At 42.0% G+C, this 17,419-nt stretch overlaps 1 protein-coding gene across 1 annotated transcript in view; it reads right to left on the bottom strand.

The window, feature by feature from the left end:
* The window catches only part of LOC142594960 (pinopsin-like), a 91,198-nt gene extending 87,281 nt beyond the window's left edge, over positions 1–3,917 (bottom strand). The window contains exon 1 of the mRNA XM_075721625.1: positions 3,572–3,917. Within this exon, the coding sequence (XP_075577740.1) occupies positions 3,572–3,908 (337 nt within the window). The 5' untranslated portion in view covers positions 3,909–3,917. The remainder of the gene's footprint in view (positions 1–3,571) is intronic.
* Between the last annotated feature and the right edge of the window lie 13,502 nt (positions 3,918–17,419).

The following is a 17,419-nucleotide window of genomic DNA, read 5'->3' as shown; positions in this document are numbered from 1 at the left end:
GAGGTCTTAAGCCACCAGCTTATGACACAGAATATACTTGATTTTCCACCTCTTGAGTTTCTGAATCACTTTGATAAGTTTTACACAATTTTTCCCCAAGTCCACTTCATTGTAGGAATCATCTCCCTGCAGAGGGACCTGGACAGGCTGGACCGATGGGCCAAGGCCAGCTGTATGAGGTTCAACAAGGCCAAGTGCTGGGTCTTGCACTTGGGTCACAACAACCCCATGCAGCGCTACAGGCTTGGGGAAGAGTGGCTGGAAAGCTGCCTGGCCGAAAAGGAGCTGGGGGTGCTGGCTGACAGCCGGCTGAACATGAGCCAGCAGTGTGCCCAGGTGGCCAAGAAGGCCAACAGCATCCTGGCTTGGATCAGGAATGCTGTGGCCAGCAGGAGCAGGGAGGTGATTGTCCCCCTGTACTCAGCACTGGTGAGGCCGCACCTGGAATACTGTGTCCAGTTTTGGGCCCCTCAATACAAGAAAGACACTGAGGTGCTGGAGCGTGTTCAGAGAAGGGCAATGAAGCTGGTGAAGGGTCTGGAGCACAGGCCTTATGAGGAGCGGCTGAGGGAACTGGGGTTGTTTAGCCTGGAGAAGAGGAGGCTGAGGGGAGACCTTATTGCTCTCTGCAACTGCCTGAAAGGAGGTTGTAGTGAGGTGGGTGTTGGTCTCTTCTCCCAAGTAACAACTGATAGGATGAGAGGAAATGGGCTCAAGCTGCGCCAGGGGAGGTTTAGATTGGATATTAGGAAGAATTTCTTCAGGGAAAGGGTAGCCAAGCATTGGAACAGGCTGCCCAGAGAGGTGGTGGAGTCACCATCCCTGGAAGCATTCAAAAAACGGGTAGGTGTGGCACTCTGGGACATGGTTTAGTCTCGTCTACCGTTGATTGCTTTAGTGTGGACTTGGTAATGTTAGGTTAATGGTTGGACTGGATGTTCTTAAAGGTCTTTTCCAACCTAAATGATTCTATGATTCTACGAAAATAATCCTACAATGAATGAGACACTATTTGTTTTTTCTTTTAGCAGTAATACCTGCAAGTCTCAAAAAGCTCGCAACTCTCTCATGTCACTTTCCAACAGCCATAAAAAAAATGAACCATTCCATTCAATGGATCCTTCTTCAGTCTCTGATGCTTACAGAACACACTAAAAAAAAAAAAAAAAACCCCAAAACCCACAAATATATACCTAAGCATTTTGTTTTCAAGTGCTATGAAGACTTGGAAAAGCTATCAACACACCACATACCTACAAGTAGCTCTTTTTTAGCACACTTTGGAGTACAAAAATTCAAAAAACCTGATGAATAATGGTATTAATTGGCAGATATAATCTGTCCATAGAGACATATATATGTTAGGCAACCTGTTACTATTATTTGCTTTTACTCACATTATTTTCCAGTGAACATTTTTTAGTTATAACTCTGCAAGCAAACCTCTTCAGTATGCCCTTTATAGGCACTAGTGAAAGAAAAAAAGTTGTGAGTACTGCAAGACTTTGAGAAAAGAATTGCAAAAAAATTTAACACTGCCACGAGAAGTTTCCACGTGCATAGGTCAGTAACTACCTGCATTTAGGCTGCCTCAGCCACCCATGACACCCTGCTGACAGCCCCACCACCACTCAGAGGAGCTGAGGTCACCTTTGGCATTCCAGGTTTTGTGGTTTTGTTTGCTTGCTTGTTCCTTGATGATCTGATCAATTTTAAGAATTATACCAGAAACTCTCACACGAACACAGGTGACAGCACAATAGCACAGAATAGCGCAGAAATCTGCACTCGTGCCATTCACCTGATTTATACAGAAAATCTGTTAGAAGAATTATTCCATAAGCAAGTCACCTCAGGAGAAACTTACCCATTTGCCGGTTTAATTCCACAGTTACCAGGGTGGTAACACCCAGGTACCCTGACAGAAGCCAGCAGGCTTGAAGGGAACCTTCATCATACTTTTTTTCTAATCCCTTAAACACATACCTTTTTTCCCCTCCCTCCAAATGTTATTCTCCCATCCCATCTCAAATAAATAAAGAAAATTTATTTCATTAAATAATGAAAAAAGAGACCAAATCAAAGGATGGAGAAAAAACAGTCCTAACCTCTTTCTCCCAGTATTTCAGTAACTAGCCTTTTCGGAAATTCATAGAATTCACAAAAATGGACATGAAACATGGAAGGAGAAGACACGTCATTCTGCTCTGCACAGATCAGACCAAAAACAGCCTGACAAAACAAGCCAAGGTATTGTTGATAATGGGGTGTATTTTTGGATGGCCAAAGTCAGCGCTTTTATATTATACAACACTGTTAACTCCTGAGAGCTCACTTTGGGCAAAGCAGCAATTTCCCAGGGGAAGCTTCCAGGCTGAGTTAACTGTCATCAGTGGAGAACATGTCTGAGGAAGGGAAGGGTACCAGAGACAACACCACTGGAAATAGAGAGAGCTTATAATTCAGGTAAAAAACGTGGGTTTGGATCCGCAGCCTGACTTTACATCAAGGGCTGCGGCAGCACTTCTCAGCCCAAAGCGCCTGCACGAGACGCACCGCAGCTCCAGGGTGGGAGAAGAGCCGGGGATGCGCTCGGTCCTGTCCTGGCAGCCTGGAGGCACCAAAGCAAGGTCGTACAACAAGAGGGAGCTGTGCCAGGTCCCCCAGTCTGGGAGAGGTGAGGATCACATCTAAATGTGCACCCACAGGCCAGTTTATGCTTTAGTGCACCTTTTTTTGAACGTAGGAATAAATGCAGAAAGGGTCACTGCTTGGTGACGTAATTCTTAAAGCAATGACCCACCTTGGAGGGGTAAAGGCTGCCCTCTGACCGTGCTTCTTCCTTTATCTTTTTTTAATAATTAGAGTAATTTTCAGTTAAAACACTTAAACCTAGCAGTGCAAAATCTGGTTGCAGGAAAAGTTTTGTCTGGACAGGAAAAGAATGCTGAACACTGTTTTACCACGGCTTTGATGCACACTGACTGTTTCCAACTAATCTATTCCTATGACTTAATTTGCTATTGAATCTGCAAGCATGTAATTTTAAAACAAAGGTTTTGCTTTGGGGGAGAACAGAAAGCATCTAATGATGAAAACTGTCATTATCTGGCACATGAGGGAATTCATATTATAGATTGATAGATAATTACAAATGGTAAATGGAGTACATTTCATACAGGCTTTGTTCATGACCGAAGCAGCACTGAGGGGCCTGTCATTCAGTGTTGGCACAAATTTTCCTGAAAAAGAAGTAAGTATTATATATGTTCATACACTTAAACTCCTTCCAGTGACTTGCCTCTTTCTAGATGCCATTTTTAGCTCTTAGAAACAAGACATTTCAAAAAAATGTGATACGTTACGAAATAATTATCAGATCCGTGCTACTGTTTCATAAAGTCTTTTGTTAAAGTGTTTTAAAACATGCATTTCACTTATGTTTCACCATAACAAGGCAATCAAAGCATCCTTCTGTTTACCATAGAGCAGCAGTGAGCTCACTGATCAAGTTGCTTCACGCACCAGTGTTAAAAAGAATAAGATAAGAGAATTATCATTGAACTCTTACCAAAGCAGGAATTGACAAAGCCATACCACCTACAACCATGCTCCCCTCCAATCCATTTGCCATGGATGTTAGATGCAAAACTGAGGGTAGTGCCTGAGATGCACACTAACATGTCGCTGACACTGATGTTCAGGAGGAGCATGTTGACTGGGTTACGGAGGGTCTTAAACTTGCAGAAGAGGATGAGGACAATCAAGTTATTCAAGAAACCGAAAAACAAGATAAATCCAAGAAAAACAGCCACTACTGTATGCCCATTTCGTGAGAGTCCAGCCCTTGGCTCAACAGGATCTGTAGGTGCACCAAAGCTCAGGTTGTACGACCAAGTGTTGTTCATTTCGGACTTTGACAGAGATTGGTGAGGACAGAGATGCCAGGTGCCCTGTGCTGAAGTCCTCCAGCAGTTTCCCAGAAGCGTCCCTCCATCACAGGTCAAATCATCTCAGGAATCTTGTGATCTTCATTCAGCTGAGATACCTCTTAGATGGTTATGCAGGTGTGAAACACTGTATTGCAGCACAGGAGTATCTACCTGCACTATCCTTTCCAGTGGTCAGCTCTGCAGCTAACTCCAGGGCAGCAGAACCAAGCAAACAATCAGCTCAAATTCATCTTTGTTATTTAAACCCAGGATCATCTTAGATGATCTTTTCTGAGGCTCAGAATAGAAGGTATCTTAAAGAGGTGCTTCAGCATGGTCTCGTTCTTCAGAGCAAACAGGCAGCCCTTCTACCAAAGGGTGGCTACTGTTGGTTTCTTCTGACAGTGGGTGTCCTTCTGAAAATAGAGTAGAAAACAAATGGTAAAAACAAAACAACCTTTTCCATACCAAGACCAAAAAGTACATACATAATTTACTAACAGTTCCTCCCTTTTTGAACCATAACAAATTTCTCAGTCTTTCCAGTTTTCCGATTTTCAAGCGAAAAATCAGTTTGTTGACATTTCCTTAATTAAAACAATGAAAATTTTACGAGGAGGAGAAAGTGTTTCTTTACCCAGAAAGACTAATTTCAAGCACAGTCCCTGAAGCTCTCATGTGCTTACAAAGGCTGGCAGAGCTGTGATATCAGTTGCGCTTCCCCCACATTTACCAGTGGACAGATGTTCTCCTTCATTATTTATAAAGCAGCCGAACACCCAAAGCATCACATCTCTCTCCCACCACAGACACGAATTTGTATACCCGCACGCAGCAAATACATTCTGTGTGTGTACATTGTGAAGCAATAGCAGAGCGCTTAATGTGGATGCGTAACCGGTTTTCCAGCCTTCTGCAAGGCTGCAGGCAAATTCTGCACAGACATTTCTGTAAAAACATAGATGGAGATATATATATATAAAAAGAAAATGTGTGTGTATATTTTTATATATATATATATATATATGCAGGAATTTCCACTCCTCAGTGCAAAATGCATGATACCTGTAACTTGTTGAACCAAAAAATAGTAAAACTTTTCCTTCATGGGTCATGTGCTCCTAAAATGATTACACATATTTTGAAACTGAGCATCTTCTGTATTAGTCCTAACCACTGCTTTTTGGAAATTGTCTTGTAGGAAAAGATGTGTTAACCAACTGGAAAAATGAGAGTTCAGAGTTACTGAAGATGCAGAGGTTGTTTGGCTTTTTTCTCTTATCATACCTTTGTGTCATGGTGAACGTTTATAGCAAGTATTTCTTCTTACTATTTCCCTACTTTCACAAACTCACTGTGCTAAATATGTCTCATTATTGCAGTGATTTTGAACTCTAATGTATGCAGTCTGTCTTCACTTTTGCTATGGATGAGTAAATTATGTACACTTTGCAGACCTTCTGCTGTTTCGTCACTGACAATCTGAAATGCTGATGCTTTCTGCTTCCCTCCCCTCCCCCATTTAGGAGGTACATCGTAATTTAGATTGGTAAGGGTCTTGGGTAACATATCTAAGAGAAAGAACATTTGAAATCCTCTTTCTACCACTTTGAAAAAAAATTATCCCCTCTCCAATTCTGGCTGCAGATTATAGAAGGAAACTAACTGGGACTATCCGTCAATATACTTTAAATTTACTTATAATTGTGTTTAAAGGAACAGAGTTAAAGTTTAGTGGAACAAAACACAAATGAAATAATAACTGATTAAAAAATACAATGCTGAGTGTTTCTTAGTCACTAATTGTATGACTGAAAAGGCAAATAGCTGCCTTTTCTTTGGTAGGAAAAAAGCATGGTGGCATTGTGCTGAAGGAAAGCTTCAGAAGGAAGAATTCACATGAAAACAAGATGTACAGTGAAATAAACTCAGTAAGTAATCATCTGTAGATTTTTTTTTTAAGTTCTATCCACTCCTCCCTTCTGCAAAGCATACTGCAGAATCTGGCTTCAAAATCTGAAGAGACTTAAGTCTGATTTACATGCAGATTAATTTCAGTTACAGATGCAATTTTTTCTCCCAAGCTGAACTGGTTACACCTAGATAATCTGTAGCAAAGATTATAGCATGCCATCATAAATGTTTTTATGTGGGAATTAACTTCACCAGAATAATCACAGGCAAATGGTCTGAATAATATTATCATTAAAGCATCACAGCCTTGGTGTTAGACGAAGCCAAAGGTTAAAATCCCCTTAGCAAATATGACTGACTTGATATATGTATCTCTATTAAGCTCAAAATATAAATAATAAAATGTAGATCTTTTAGACACAGTCACATACATCCTGCATTCTTAAAGACATATTAAAAAGTTCATATTTACAGTGCTTGTAAAAGGACATTTACTCCCTGGATGGGATTCAGCGGACTAGAATTTAGCGGCCTGACAGCAGGTGCAGCGGCACAGCCCAGTGCCCAGGTCATTTCTCCACTGACCACAACCCATCTGGCATCAGTGGGATGAGTTCTGCCCTGGTGCACCGGGGAAGGATGCCTTAACGCCCAGGCGAGAGGAGCAGGCCCTGGCAATTCAGTGTAAGACACATTTGAAAAAGTTAGTACACACGCTGTGAAGGTCAAGCCATGCGGCCACTTGAAATTTGAAGACAACAAGAAGGACGCACAAAGATGTGCTTCAAAAAGTTTGGGGTGAACTTAGGAGTCTTTAGAGAAAAACATCTGAAGATCCAGGCTGTGTAGAATTCTCTTATTAGTAGCTCATTGGATAAAGTGCTAAGTTTTTTAGACCTCTGGATGAGGTACAAGCCAAATTCAGATTTCAATAAAGCTTCTAAACTCCCACACAAATCCCTTGAAGAATGGGTCTAATTCTTACCTAATGTTAGCATTCAACCAAATAATACACATTATTGCTGAAAAACACCTGAAGATGAGCTCGTGTGCTTGAAGGTTCACTTGATTTTTTTTTTCCTCCAGACAGCTTGGTTTAATAGAGGTTACTCTGCATCTCTGACAACCCTGTCCTAGAGGTGACACTCTGTGCTCCCCAAGTCTCCACGATCTAGCAGGACATCCTGAACCTTCCTAATTTCTAGCAAACTCAGGAACTTGCAGGACTGAACTCTATGTAATTCTGCCAGTTCTGCTTCTCAAAAAATGTTAAAAAAACCAAACCCAAACCCAATAAAACCTACAATTGCATTCAAAACAAATAAATGAGCATCCAGTTTGTTTCCTTGAATCCATTTGAGTTGATGTAGAACAAAACATATGGCCAGGTAAAACAGGACAAAAGTTCATTTAGCCTCACCAGTTATTAAATGCTTCATCTGTTAACCGGTTCTGACAGTAGTAATCTAAAGATACAGCAAAACCCATCACTGCTTGCACTTTTGTCTGAAGCAGTCTGTTGGAAAAAAAGGTTTCAAAAAATGTTATATCAGCTTCTAGGAGCACAGGCATTAATACTGAGAGTGTAAGGCTTCTTTTTGCACTTGCCACCACGCATTAGTCTGAGTGGTATCCTACACCAGTGAAGCTGGTTTTTCTCTCTCACTTTACCCCAAAATAAGTACTAACTTATTGAACATATTAGCTTTAAGGGTTTAGGAATGTTTCGGTTTTTTCCTTAAATGTAGTCATTCATTATTTCTAATTGGCAGATGCTTTACCATCTTCCCTCGCAAAGTTGTGCAACATGCCAAGGATGATCCTTAATTCACTTTAAATATTTAACAGCTGATAAAATTGCGTAAAACAAATAAAATCAAACTTCAAAATCATTTTGCTAAAAAAATTACATTATTCTTACGTTCTGCTTACATTATTCTCTTGTGATATAGAGGAGCTATAAAAACCCCTTATATTTACATAGGCACACAGCCTTAATCGGGCTGTTGTTGAATTCATATTCTAATCAGTTTTAAAATTATTTTCCTTCATTTATGAAGTTAGCTTTCTACTGAAAAATTAAAATTTATAAATATTCATAAAATTTCAAAGACATTCTCAGCTGAAATTTTATGAAGGAGGAATCAATTTTTTGACCTGATGCCAGAACTATTGCAGGAATACTTTTTTTTTTTTTTAATACACTAAACCTCATTTTTCAGACCAGAAACTGAATTATTCCTAACAGCAAGCAACCACTACCAGAGGTATCACCTGAAATAATTTTTTCAAACACAGCTGAAAGATGGGGTACTGCGTGGGTCTTTGCAGCAGTGAAAATTCTTGGACTATTTTTTTCCATGCCGTAAGTCACACTGTGAGATGTCAAGAGACCCAAAGGCAGGTCTTTAGAAGTAATCTAGAAGACAGAGACAAGGCTCCAGATGTTTGGGTATCTCCCAGCTCACAAAACTGCGGGAGAACCTCTTGCATCCAGACTTAGAGAGTTACTTTTAGGAATTCATATTCAGGAAAAAGACAAACATGAAAACGAGCACAACACAGAGTGCAGAATACATGCGATGAAGTCCACCACTATTTGACACATTTGAAGCCATACTATTTGCGAGAGGGAAAATTCTAACCGTGTGGTAAAACAGCGTGAAAAAACCCTGAACCATCGCTTTTGAAAGAAAAGCTACTTTTACATAGTATTTTAAAAGTTAGGTCAATCTCTGCTATGTGCAAAGAGGAATTTTTGGGGGCAGAAATGTCTGTGCTAACAGTAAACGAGAGGGACCCATTCCTGGGCTGCGCTGAAGCGATGAGAAGTGTCTCTTCAGGCGGGATGGCTGCAGCAGAGGCAACAGACAGCACCTTCTCAGCGCCCCGGCTCTCCCCAGCTTTTAAACACCGCATCGAGTAAAAGCCTCTTCAGCCAACCTCAGTTTATGATTTTTCCTTCACAAAGTTGGGGTTTTTTGGGTTGTTTTTTTTTTTTTTTTTTTTACACTTTTTGTTTGGGGGGCGGCTGGGGGGGAAGCATAGAAAACTGGAAGAAAAACCCACCTGCATCTATCACCTACAGCAGCCCAAGGTAAAAACAAAAAGCCGCTTAAGCCTCCAGCAAAGCAGCCCCGACTTCGGCACCCGCCGGGCTGCCCCCACCCCCCAGCCGGGCTCCGCCGCCGCGGGGGAGATGGTGTCCGGCGGGGGGGTGCGGCCGCCCCCCGGAGGGAAAGCACCCCCGCCCCGCCGGCGCCGCCTCCCCGCTCCCGCGGACCCTCCGCGGCCCCCCGCGGCCCCCCGCCGGCAGGGCGCTTACTTTCCGCGGGATGGAAGCGGTGGGCTCGTCCCGCCCGCTTCCTCCTCCTTCTCCCCTCCCAGGCGGGCCGAGAAGACATCCAACTGCGGGCTGGCGGGGGAGAATAAATAGATTTTTTTTTTTTTTTTTTAAATAAATTAAAAAAATCAATACGAACGCCGAGGCACGCCTCGCACCGCTCCCGCCTGCGGGCTCCCCGCGCAGCCGCCGCGCCCCGCCCGCGCCGGGGCGGTGCTGCAGCCCGGGCCGCCCCCCGCCCGGGATGGGGGGCACCGGAGGAGGGGGTCGTATGGGGACCCTCAGCGCCCCGCATTTTGGCAACCGCCCCTCCGGCTGCCCCCTCCCTGCTGCAGGGGTGCCCCCCCGGCCAGCACTCCCCCCGGGGTCTGCCAGGGCATCTCTGGTCGTGGGGCACGGCTGCACAGAAAGGTTGGCCTGTGCACTCTTCGCACTCTTACTGCTATGAAAGACTTTTTTTTTTTTTTTTTTTAATAAGCAACCAGGTATAAGTACCTGTTCAGCAGCAGATCAGGAATGCCATTTAAAAATGTATCAAAAAGACACATCTTGTGTGTAAGTTACCGGTCATCCTCTTTGACCTTATTTTCCACGTGTATCTTTAAATTTTAAGCATTTACAGATCAAAGAAGTGCTGTGGTTACTGTGTGCTGAAATCTGTGTTTTCAGAAATATGTGTATCACAGAAACAGCATATGGTTTGACAACTATGTAATACTGTGTCTTTCTGTTACTACTACTACCTACTACTACTCTTCTAGACTTCTACTGCTCTGGTCTTTCTACAGGAGAAAAAAAAGCCCACGGGGAATGAATTGCTGGATAAAAACACTAGAGGAAAAATATTTGGGAGCATAATCTTGCTCTGTTGAACATCTCTTAGCTCTGGTTCTTGCTGAACTTCTGAACACAGTGTTTTAAATTTGTAGGTCACAGTTAAAGCCTGTAAAGTGATCATCATAGTCATATTATTCCACCCCAGCTAGATTTCACCTGTTATCTGATCACACTTGTCAGCTTTTTCACCTTCTCTGGCTTAAAGACAGACAAACCAATGAACCTATCATACAAAAACAGCCCAGCAAAAAAGATGGTGTGGAGGCTCTTCATAAAATCTCTTCCCCAGTGGAAGCCTAAAGGCAGACCACCTAGGTATTAGCTGTTGTACTAATAACAAGATTTTGTTCCAAAATTCAGCTTAACTAAAACTATTCCATTAAATAAAGCAAGAATTTTCTGAAGAAATAAATCAGGAATACACCCAATACCATCATCTTCAGAAAATACATGCTATCACAATTTTGCTGATTGGACCTCCACTGTAAACTAAGAACTGCTTCTCCCAGAATACAAAAACAAAACCCCAAATAATGTGCTAGTCACATTCAGAGAGACAGTAGGAGTGTACCTCCTTTAGAGATGCCTAAATAAAAATAAAAATATAAAGGGTCATTTTTTCATGGTCACCTATAAAATGTGTACCGCTGAAATTCTCCATTATGGCATCTAGTTACAAAAACAACCACAGTTACCAAACGCACATACTTCTAATAATTTTTCAGCAGCACGACAATGTGCTTCTATAGGTGTTAAACTGTACTTCATTACCTGGTGCAACATCTGATGAAACCGCTTACTAAAGATAGCTGGGTTAATAAATGGTTTGAAATTCATCTACTTGTTATGAACCTGGAAGTTTTTGAAAAGTGGGTTGTACCAGCAAAAAAACTTGTCAACACAAACAAATTGTCAGGCAGTTTACACACCTGACTCGTTGAATCTCCTTTCATTTCACAGATTATGATTCAGAACAGTTTGGCAGCATTACTAATTGCCAGTGTGTGTCAGTGAGGAGCAGGCAGGCTGCCATGCTCTGGATGGTGTCCATTTGAGGTTGTAATTCTGCGGTCCTGGTGGTGCGTCAGAAATTAAACAGGAGCATTTGATTTGAATTCCTGGTTTCATTTAACAAAAAATAAAAGTTGCAAGGGAATTCCAGCATCTCCCATGAATTTCCTGCTTACCTCCTGCTTCCAAACAAATGTTGTGAGTTTTAGTAAAGTCTCTAATATCATACAGAAGAAGGGACATTAATGAATGAAGCAGAGAGCAATACTGAGAACACCTGCTGTTGTGTTCCCCCTGTGCAGCAGTCAATAGCTGCATCTGCACTGTCCTTCACAGCGATGCCCAAGAGCTCACCACCCCAGTTCCTGGGCTGCAGCAGCTGGAGATGCATTGCAAGGTGGAGAATTGGGTGTACACCAATGTGTAAGCCAGGTGGACAGACAAGGGATGAGGATTCATGTGTGAAGTTGAGATTGTGTCCGTATGCTAGTTATATCCTGCTTTCAGAAGCTGCCCTTAAATTTGAAAGGACATCTTTACATTACTTTCTCATGTTCCTATGGGAACTGCTTTTAGTGTCCTCATTTATCATCTCTAACTTTCCCATTGCTCTTCGAGAAAGACCCAGTTCGTCCAGCTTAGCACTAGGGGTAACATCCGTTCCGATGTTCTCAAAAGGAAAAAAAAAAGTTTCCTGACTCTTTCCCTGGTTTTACTAAAAAGACTTCAAATTTGCATCCATCATCATAATTTCATTGGCTTAAGATACGATGTTGAGTGGTTGCTTAGCTCAGTGACATAACTGTGCATAACCTGAGATACTAAAGAGTGCTGGCACATTACATGGCTTCACCAAGTAGTTCTTTCATTAACAGTGGAACCATTTTGTTTTGCATGACAGTGATAAAATCAGGAGAAACCATAAGGGAAAGGGAGGGAAACTCTTCCTTTCTGCCTGTGAACAGCTGCAAACATTTATAATTCTTAAAATCCTTACTGGAAAGGCTGGAAGTGAAACCAAAGTATCCTCAGGTTTTTCACAATATCTCATAGCCTATACATTGAAACCCAGCTAGTTGATTACTTATAAAAAATGGCAGCAGATAAAAAATGCATTGGCCTCAATTCCATATTTAGATATTTTGGATGGCACAGATTTCACAGTTTGTGAGTCTGGAGAGAGAACAGTTGATATGAGTCCAAGATTGAAATTGCTCATAATCTCCTTATCCTGCACAAAGCATATGATGACAAGACTCTGAAAGCAGCTACTAAAGTCATTCCTGTTTTGGAATTAAGAGATAAGAATATATTGCATCATAATAAAACCACTGTCAGAAGATTTTTAAATGCCTTCTGAACAGTGTGGAGGAAGATTATTTCTTGTAAACTACAAGAGAATTTGTGAGTCAAACCCAATTTTCTTTACCTAGAAACAATCTTCAGGTTCAGATACCCACACAGAGTTATCTAATGTGTTCTGAGACATCCTTGAGAATCCTGTCCGACCCTTTTCTGTTAACCAGAAGGGTGTGAGTCTCCAAAATGTGGTATAATAAAAGACATTATCTGTATTTGAGACAAGAACTTGTGTGCATAAGGCTTATCTAATTTTCCAAGTATACTATCTGGCCTAATAAAAGATGTTGCCTCTGTCTAGAAACCTTGTCTCACTTGCCCTTTGACTATCACAGCACGAGCAACATGACCATTCAGTGAGCCAGTTCTTTCAGTTGGAGTCTTGTTTCTGGGGGATGATTTTGCTTAGGCTTCTGCAAGGCTCTGAAATGCCTACATGAACTTCTTTCTCATTTTTGTACTTCATCTGAATTTCTAAATCACAATCAGCTGCTGCTTAATTTACCTACAAACTCTAAAGACCACCTAAGCTGTGAGACAGAGAAGCATTTTGCAGGGTCTGGATCCAGACAGCAGATCACAGCTGCTCCCTGACTCCACAGTGCATGAAGAGTAGTTGTGGTCATGTCCCCTCTTCTTTCTCTAACCAGTCCCAGTGATGCCTCCCCCTCAGGGTGGCTGAGGGATACTCCAGCTTCAGGGGCACCACACAGCACATCTAGGCAGACAGCAGGATTAGAATTTTTCTTTCCAGTAGCTTTCTTTCTGAAGGTTATAGTAAATTTGAACCATTCTTTCTGTAGCTTTGCACTTTAATAAATGCTTCCTTCAGATTATTTTGAAGTTGCCATAAAAGGTCCTATGCCTTTTCTATTCACAGCTCATGCCCGGAGTCTTCTGCCATCAGCAGGTGAGGGGAAGGCAACAAGAAAGCTTTCAGAAATCCGGGCACAAAGTTAGAAGTGCCCTCAGAAGGCATGAGGCTTCAGGTAGCACAAACTTCTGTGCCTCACTTCACTGTTGTAATGAGGAACATCTTTCTTTGCTGCAGTAAAGGGGAAACCAAGACAGCAGAAGGAACTTTTTGTTCAGAAAGGCAAAGTGGGAACTATGGAGGAAGCTCAGACTGTTATTTGGGCTTTATCCAGCTTCCCTTACTTGTACGCAAGATGGGAGTTAGCTTATATTCTTGTTCCCTTTGGGGATCGCGTGTTTCTCTGACCTGCTGTCACTCAGAACAGGGCTGACCAGAGCCAAACTGGGGGTGGAAAAGATGCACGGCCGGTCCCAGTCCTGGGTGTAGAGCACAAGTTTCACCCTCCAAATCACTAGTGGCACCACTCTCACTCTTTCCCTTGGGTAGCCAAGGGAGGGCACTGCATGCACTGCTGACACTGGTCCCGGGAAGACAGAGGTTCCATGCAGCTGCCAATTGAAAACAAAAGACAGCAGAGAAAAAAAGACCAAAGGACTACAGAAGATAGGTCAAGCACTCTACATATTTGTGTTTGGCTGGCAGAGCCTTTCACCAACAGAAGTCCCTCGGAGATGTTCAACATCCTGCCTCATTGCCAGGGCGTACCCTAGAAAAACAGATTTCAGGCATTTCTCTCTCCTTCCACAGTCTGTCAGCTCCATCACCCCCAATGCTCCTACTGGAAATCAGATGGGCCACAGCCTCACCCAGAGGCACCTTCTGTTTCCATTGTTGCCTGGCCACAATAAAGGTGGCTCAGAGACAAGCAGGATTTTGCATTGTTATTTTGCAGTATGCCAAATAACAAAAGCTCAAAAATCACATCAGACTCGCTCTGACAAAAAGGACTTTTTAAACAAAGGCTTGGTTATTTGAGCCCTCAGCTTGCATTGCCCTTCTGGAGATAGGCGTGTGCCTGTGTATGCATGTAAGCAACAGAAAGAGAGAGGAATATTTGTGATGCTCACTGTTCCATATTTAGCTCCTGCAAGCACACCTGTTCACTGTGTACCCAGGAATTAATGTTATCCCTAAACAGTCTCCCTAACAGCCTCTACTACAGCTGCTTCTTCAGAGTGATCCTACAACCCAACGGTTCTCCTCATCAACCACATCTGCTTCGCAAATTCTCAGTCCCTCTTGCACCTCAAGGAGTTTTGCATCTACCTTCTCAAAGTCCTAGGGGCTGCAGGAGGCTCAGGCACAGACCCAGGTCTCTTCACCCTTGCACCATTTTCTGATCTGATTTTTCTTTGAGGAAAGATTTTCTCCTGGGCAATAGAAAGGGAACAAAACTTGTGAGTTTCCTGTTTCCTGTTCAGAGACCATCTCTTGAGATGAGGAAGGGGAAGCACTATTTTGCTCTAGCTTTGCCCTGTCTGGCCATCCTGCCCCTCACCAGTGGCTGAGACAACTGGGTAACAGCGCTTGTCTGTAATTTGGTAGATGTCCGGGGTAGTTTTCTTTCTAACATTATCTACAGCTCAGCTGAAATCTGCTATCTCCCTACTTATCGTAAGACCCGGCAGCACAAATGTTAATGGAAAGTACTGGGCAATTTGTCAGTCCAAACTAGCAATGCGCGCAAATGTCAGATCTGCCACAGGGAGAAGGTAGGGCACTGAGTTGTTTCATATATCTGAACGTGCTCTTGCCAAAGTGCTACATCTTACTTTTCTTAGTAACCACTTAGCAGTTCCTTTGAATCAAAGATGAATTTTTTTGCAGCAGTTACATTTCATACTGGATGTGAGACTTATGCTTCCTTCAACCAGCGATCCGTTTTCAGCAGAAGGAAGGAGGCAGCTGTGGAGCCCATCAAGATCAGAATTAGATGTACAGAAGAAGAATGGACTAGGGTGAAGAAAGGGATCAGAGGAGGATGAAATCATGTCTTAAAAGATTGGCATGAGTCTTAAACTTGTTCCGCAGCATGGAGATTAGCAGGTAGCTAGAAGGTTGTGTCTATACTACCATGGGAAATTTAGTTGTACCCTGTGGACACTTGCTTTTGTTCCTGTCATCCTAGCTGCCCTGGGTAACAGCTTTTTGTAAATGACACTGACTTAGGCATCAGCCATCTGGGCTTGGCTGGTTCTGGACAAGCCCTGCAATATTTGCTGCTATGGTTTCAATGCTAACGGTACCTACACTAATGCACTTAAAGCCAGGTCCATTATTTCTCAACACAGGTCAGGTGGATCTTACAGCAGACAGCTGCCCACTTCGATTTCTCTAGGTCTTCTCACATGTATAGGACTCTCTGGGTTTGTCTAAGCTACAGAGCCACAGAGACCTTCCATGCTGTCAGGTCCAAGAGTATATACCTTGTTCAAGTCCCAGCTCCACTTGAGAGTGAGACTCAGCCCATCACTCTTCTGACTTCTCCTATACCTTGGTTTTAGAGGAGAACTGAGCATATAAATCAGCTGCTTGTCCTGAATCACCCCTTCCACATCCCTGAGCTGGACAACCAGGAGACACAGGGCAAGCAGTGATCAGCTGAGACGTAGGCTGATGCATGTCAACACCATGATTGAGTAGTACTTGTGTAATAGAGGCGGAGAGAACAAGGGCATAAGGGGTCTGGGATCTGTTCCTAAGAATTTACCAGCTGCTGTTATTGCTTATGTTCTGGGTGATATAAAGGGTCACATCCATGTCAGGACTTAATTTGGAGTAGAGGTACAACTTTTTCCCTTATGTTCCTTATGTTCTTGACGATGAGTACCATATTTTTTTATCATGATTTCCTTAAGAGAAGAGGCTTGTTGTTGGCTTTTTTTTTTCCTTACTTAAATCTCTAGTTTCTAGATTAATTTCTAATTAATTCTAGATTAATTCCATGAGAATCAAAACTTTCATTAATAAAATTTTTCACTTATTTAAAGATGTTTAAAACATAAACCCAGTTAAAAATGACCCACAAAAAGTACAGAAACAGAACTTCAAAGTTAGTGGGTTTATAGACTGCCTTTTTTTCTAAAAAAGTAACTTAAAATGAGTCAAATAATGTAAGCAAATCTGGAAGACTCAGAAGTTAAATGAAATTGAAGTTACTAGAGGTTTTAAAATGGAATAATATGCAACAAGCCCAACAGCGGATTTACTCATTTGATTTATACACACATAAAAAAGAAACATTTTGTGTCATTCTGAGAATTTCATTAATATTCAAAGAATCTGTCTAGGGACTCAAAATTACTAGCTAGTGAATTTTTGTGTCTATATAAGTCAGGAGCAGAATCTATATTTCTAAAGTGCTGTCCCATTCTTGCCGCTTTCTTAGCAATTGGTCCTGGAGGAGTAGTTTTTCCATCAACATGTTCTGTTTTCTGGAGGATGAAAATTATTTCCATCCATTTTAAAGCAAAGCACAGTCTGCCAAAGCATAGTAACAAGATTTCCCATGCAACACAAACTGAACTTCTTAAAAGAAGGCATCTCAGAGAATTTAAAAAGAATATTTTCAATTCCACAATTGTAATTATTCTGATCACTTCCAATCCAGGTACTTAGCTCTCTAGCCTGTCATGGAAAAAGAAGACCCTCTTCCTCCCTTGCTCACAAGTCCCTCCAGCAACTTGCTCCTCTACTAGAAAATATGTTCTGTCCCAATTGGAGACAGATTCCATTTTTGTCAAAAATATATGTGGAAGGTGGATAATGCATCTCCCATATCTCTTTCTGTTGCTTTCATATGTCTTTCTGTTGCTTTAGCTCCACTTTTTTTTCCCTGGAGTCCCTCCCAAACTTTCATTTGCTTAGTCTTCCTGTGTAACTGTTCTTCAGATAAAATCTCAAATCTTCTAAGCCTGTCATGATGGAGTGGAGCTGAAATATAACTTCCGATGTTTAGGGTAAGCTTTCATTTAAGTTTAATCAAAAATAAATCTTTTGAAGTTTTTTCTCTGGAAGCTTAATGGTTAAAAAATAAAGTTGGTGCAAATGGATAAGGAGGATGTTTTAATTCTCAGAATGTTTCTTTCAGAAAAATATGTCAGATGATGTCCCACAAAAATATCAGCTCCATCACATTTTTCACCT

This window comes from Pelecanus crispus, chromosome 1 (genome assembly GCF_030463565.1).
Source record: "Pelecanus crispus isolate bPelCri1 chromosome 1, bPelCri1.pri, whole genome shotgun sequence".
NCBI lineage: Eukaryota > Metazoa > Chordata > Aves > Pelecaniformes > Pelecanidae > Pelecanus > Pelecanus crispus.
The sequence above is the reverse complement of the archived record's forward strand: the minus strand, read 5'-3'. Positions and strand labels throughout refer to the sequence as shown.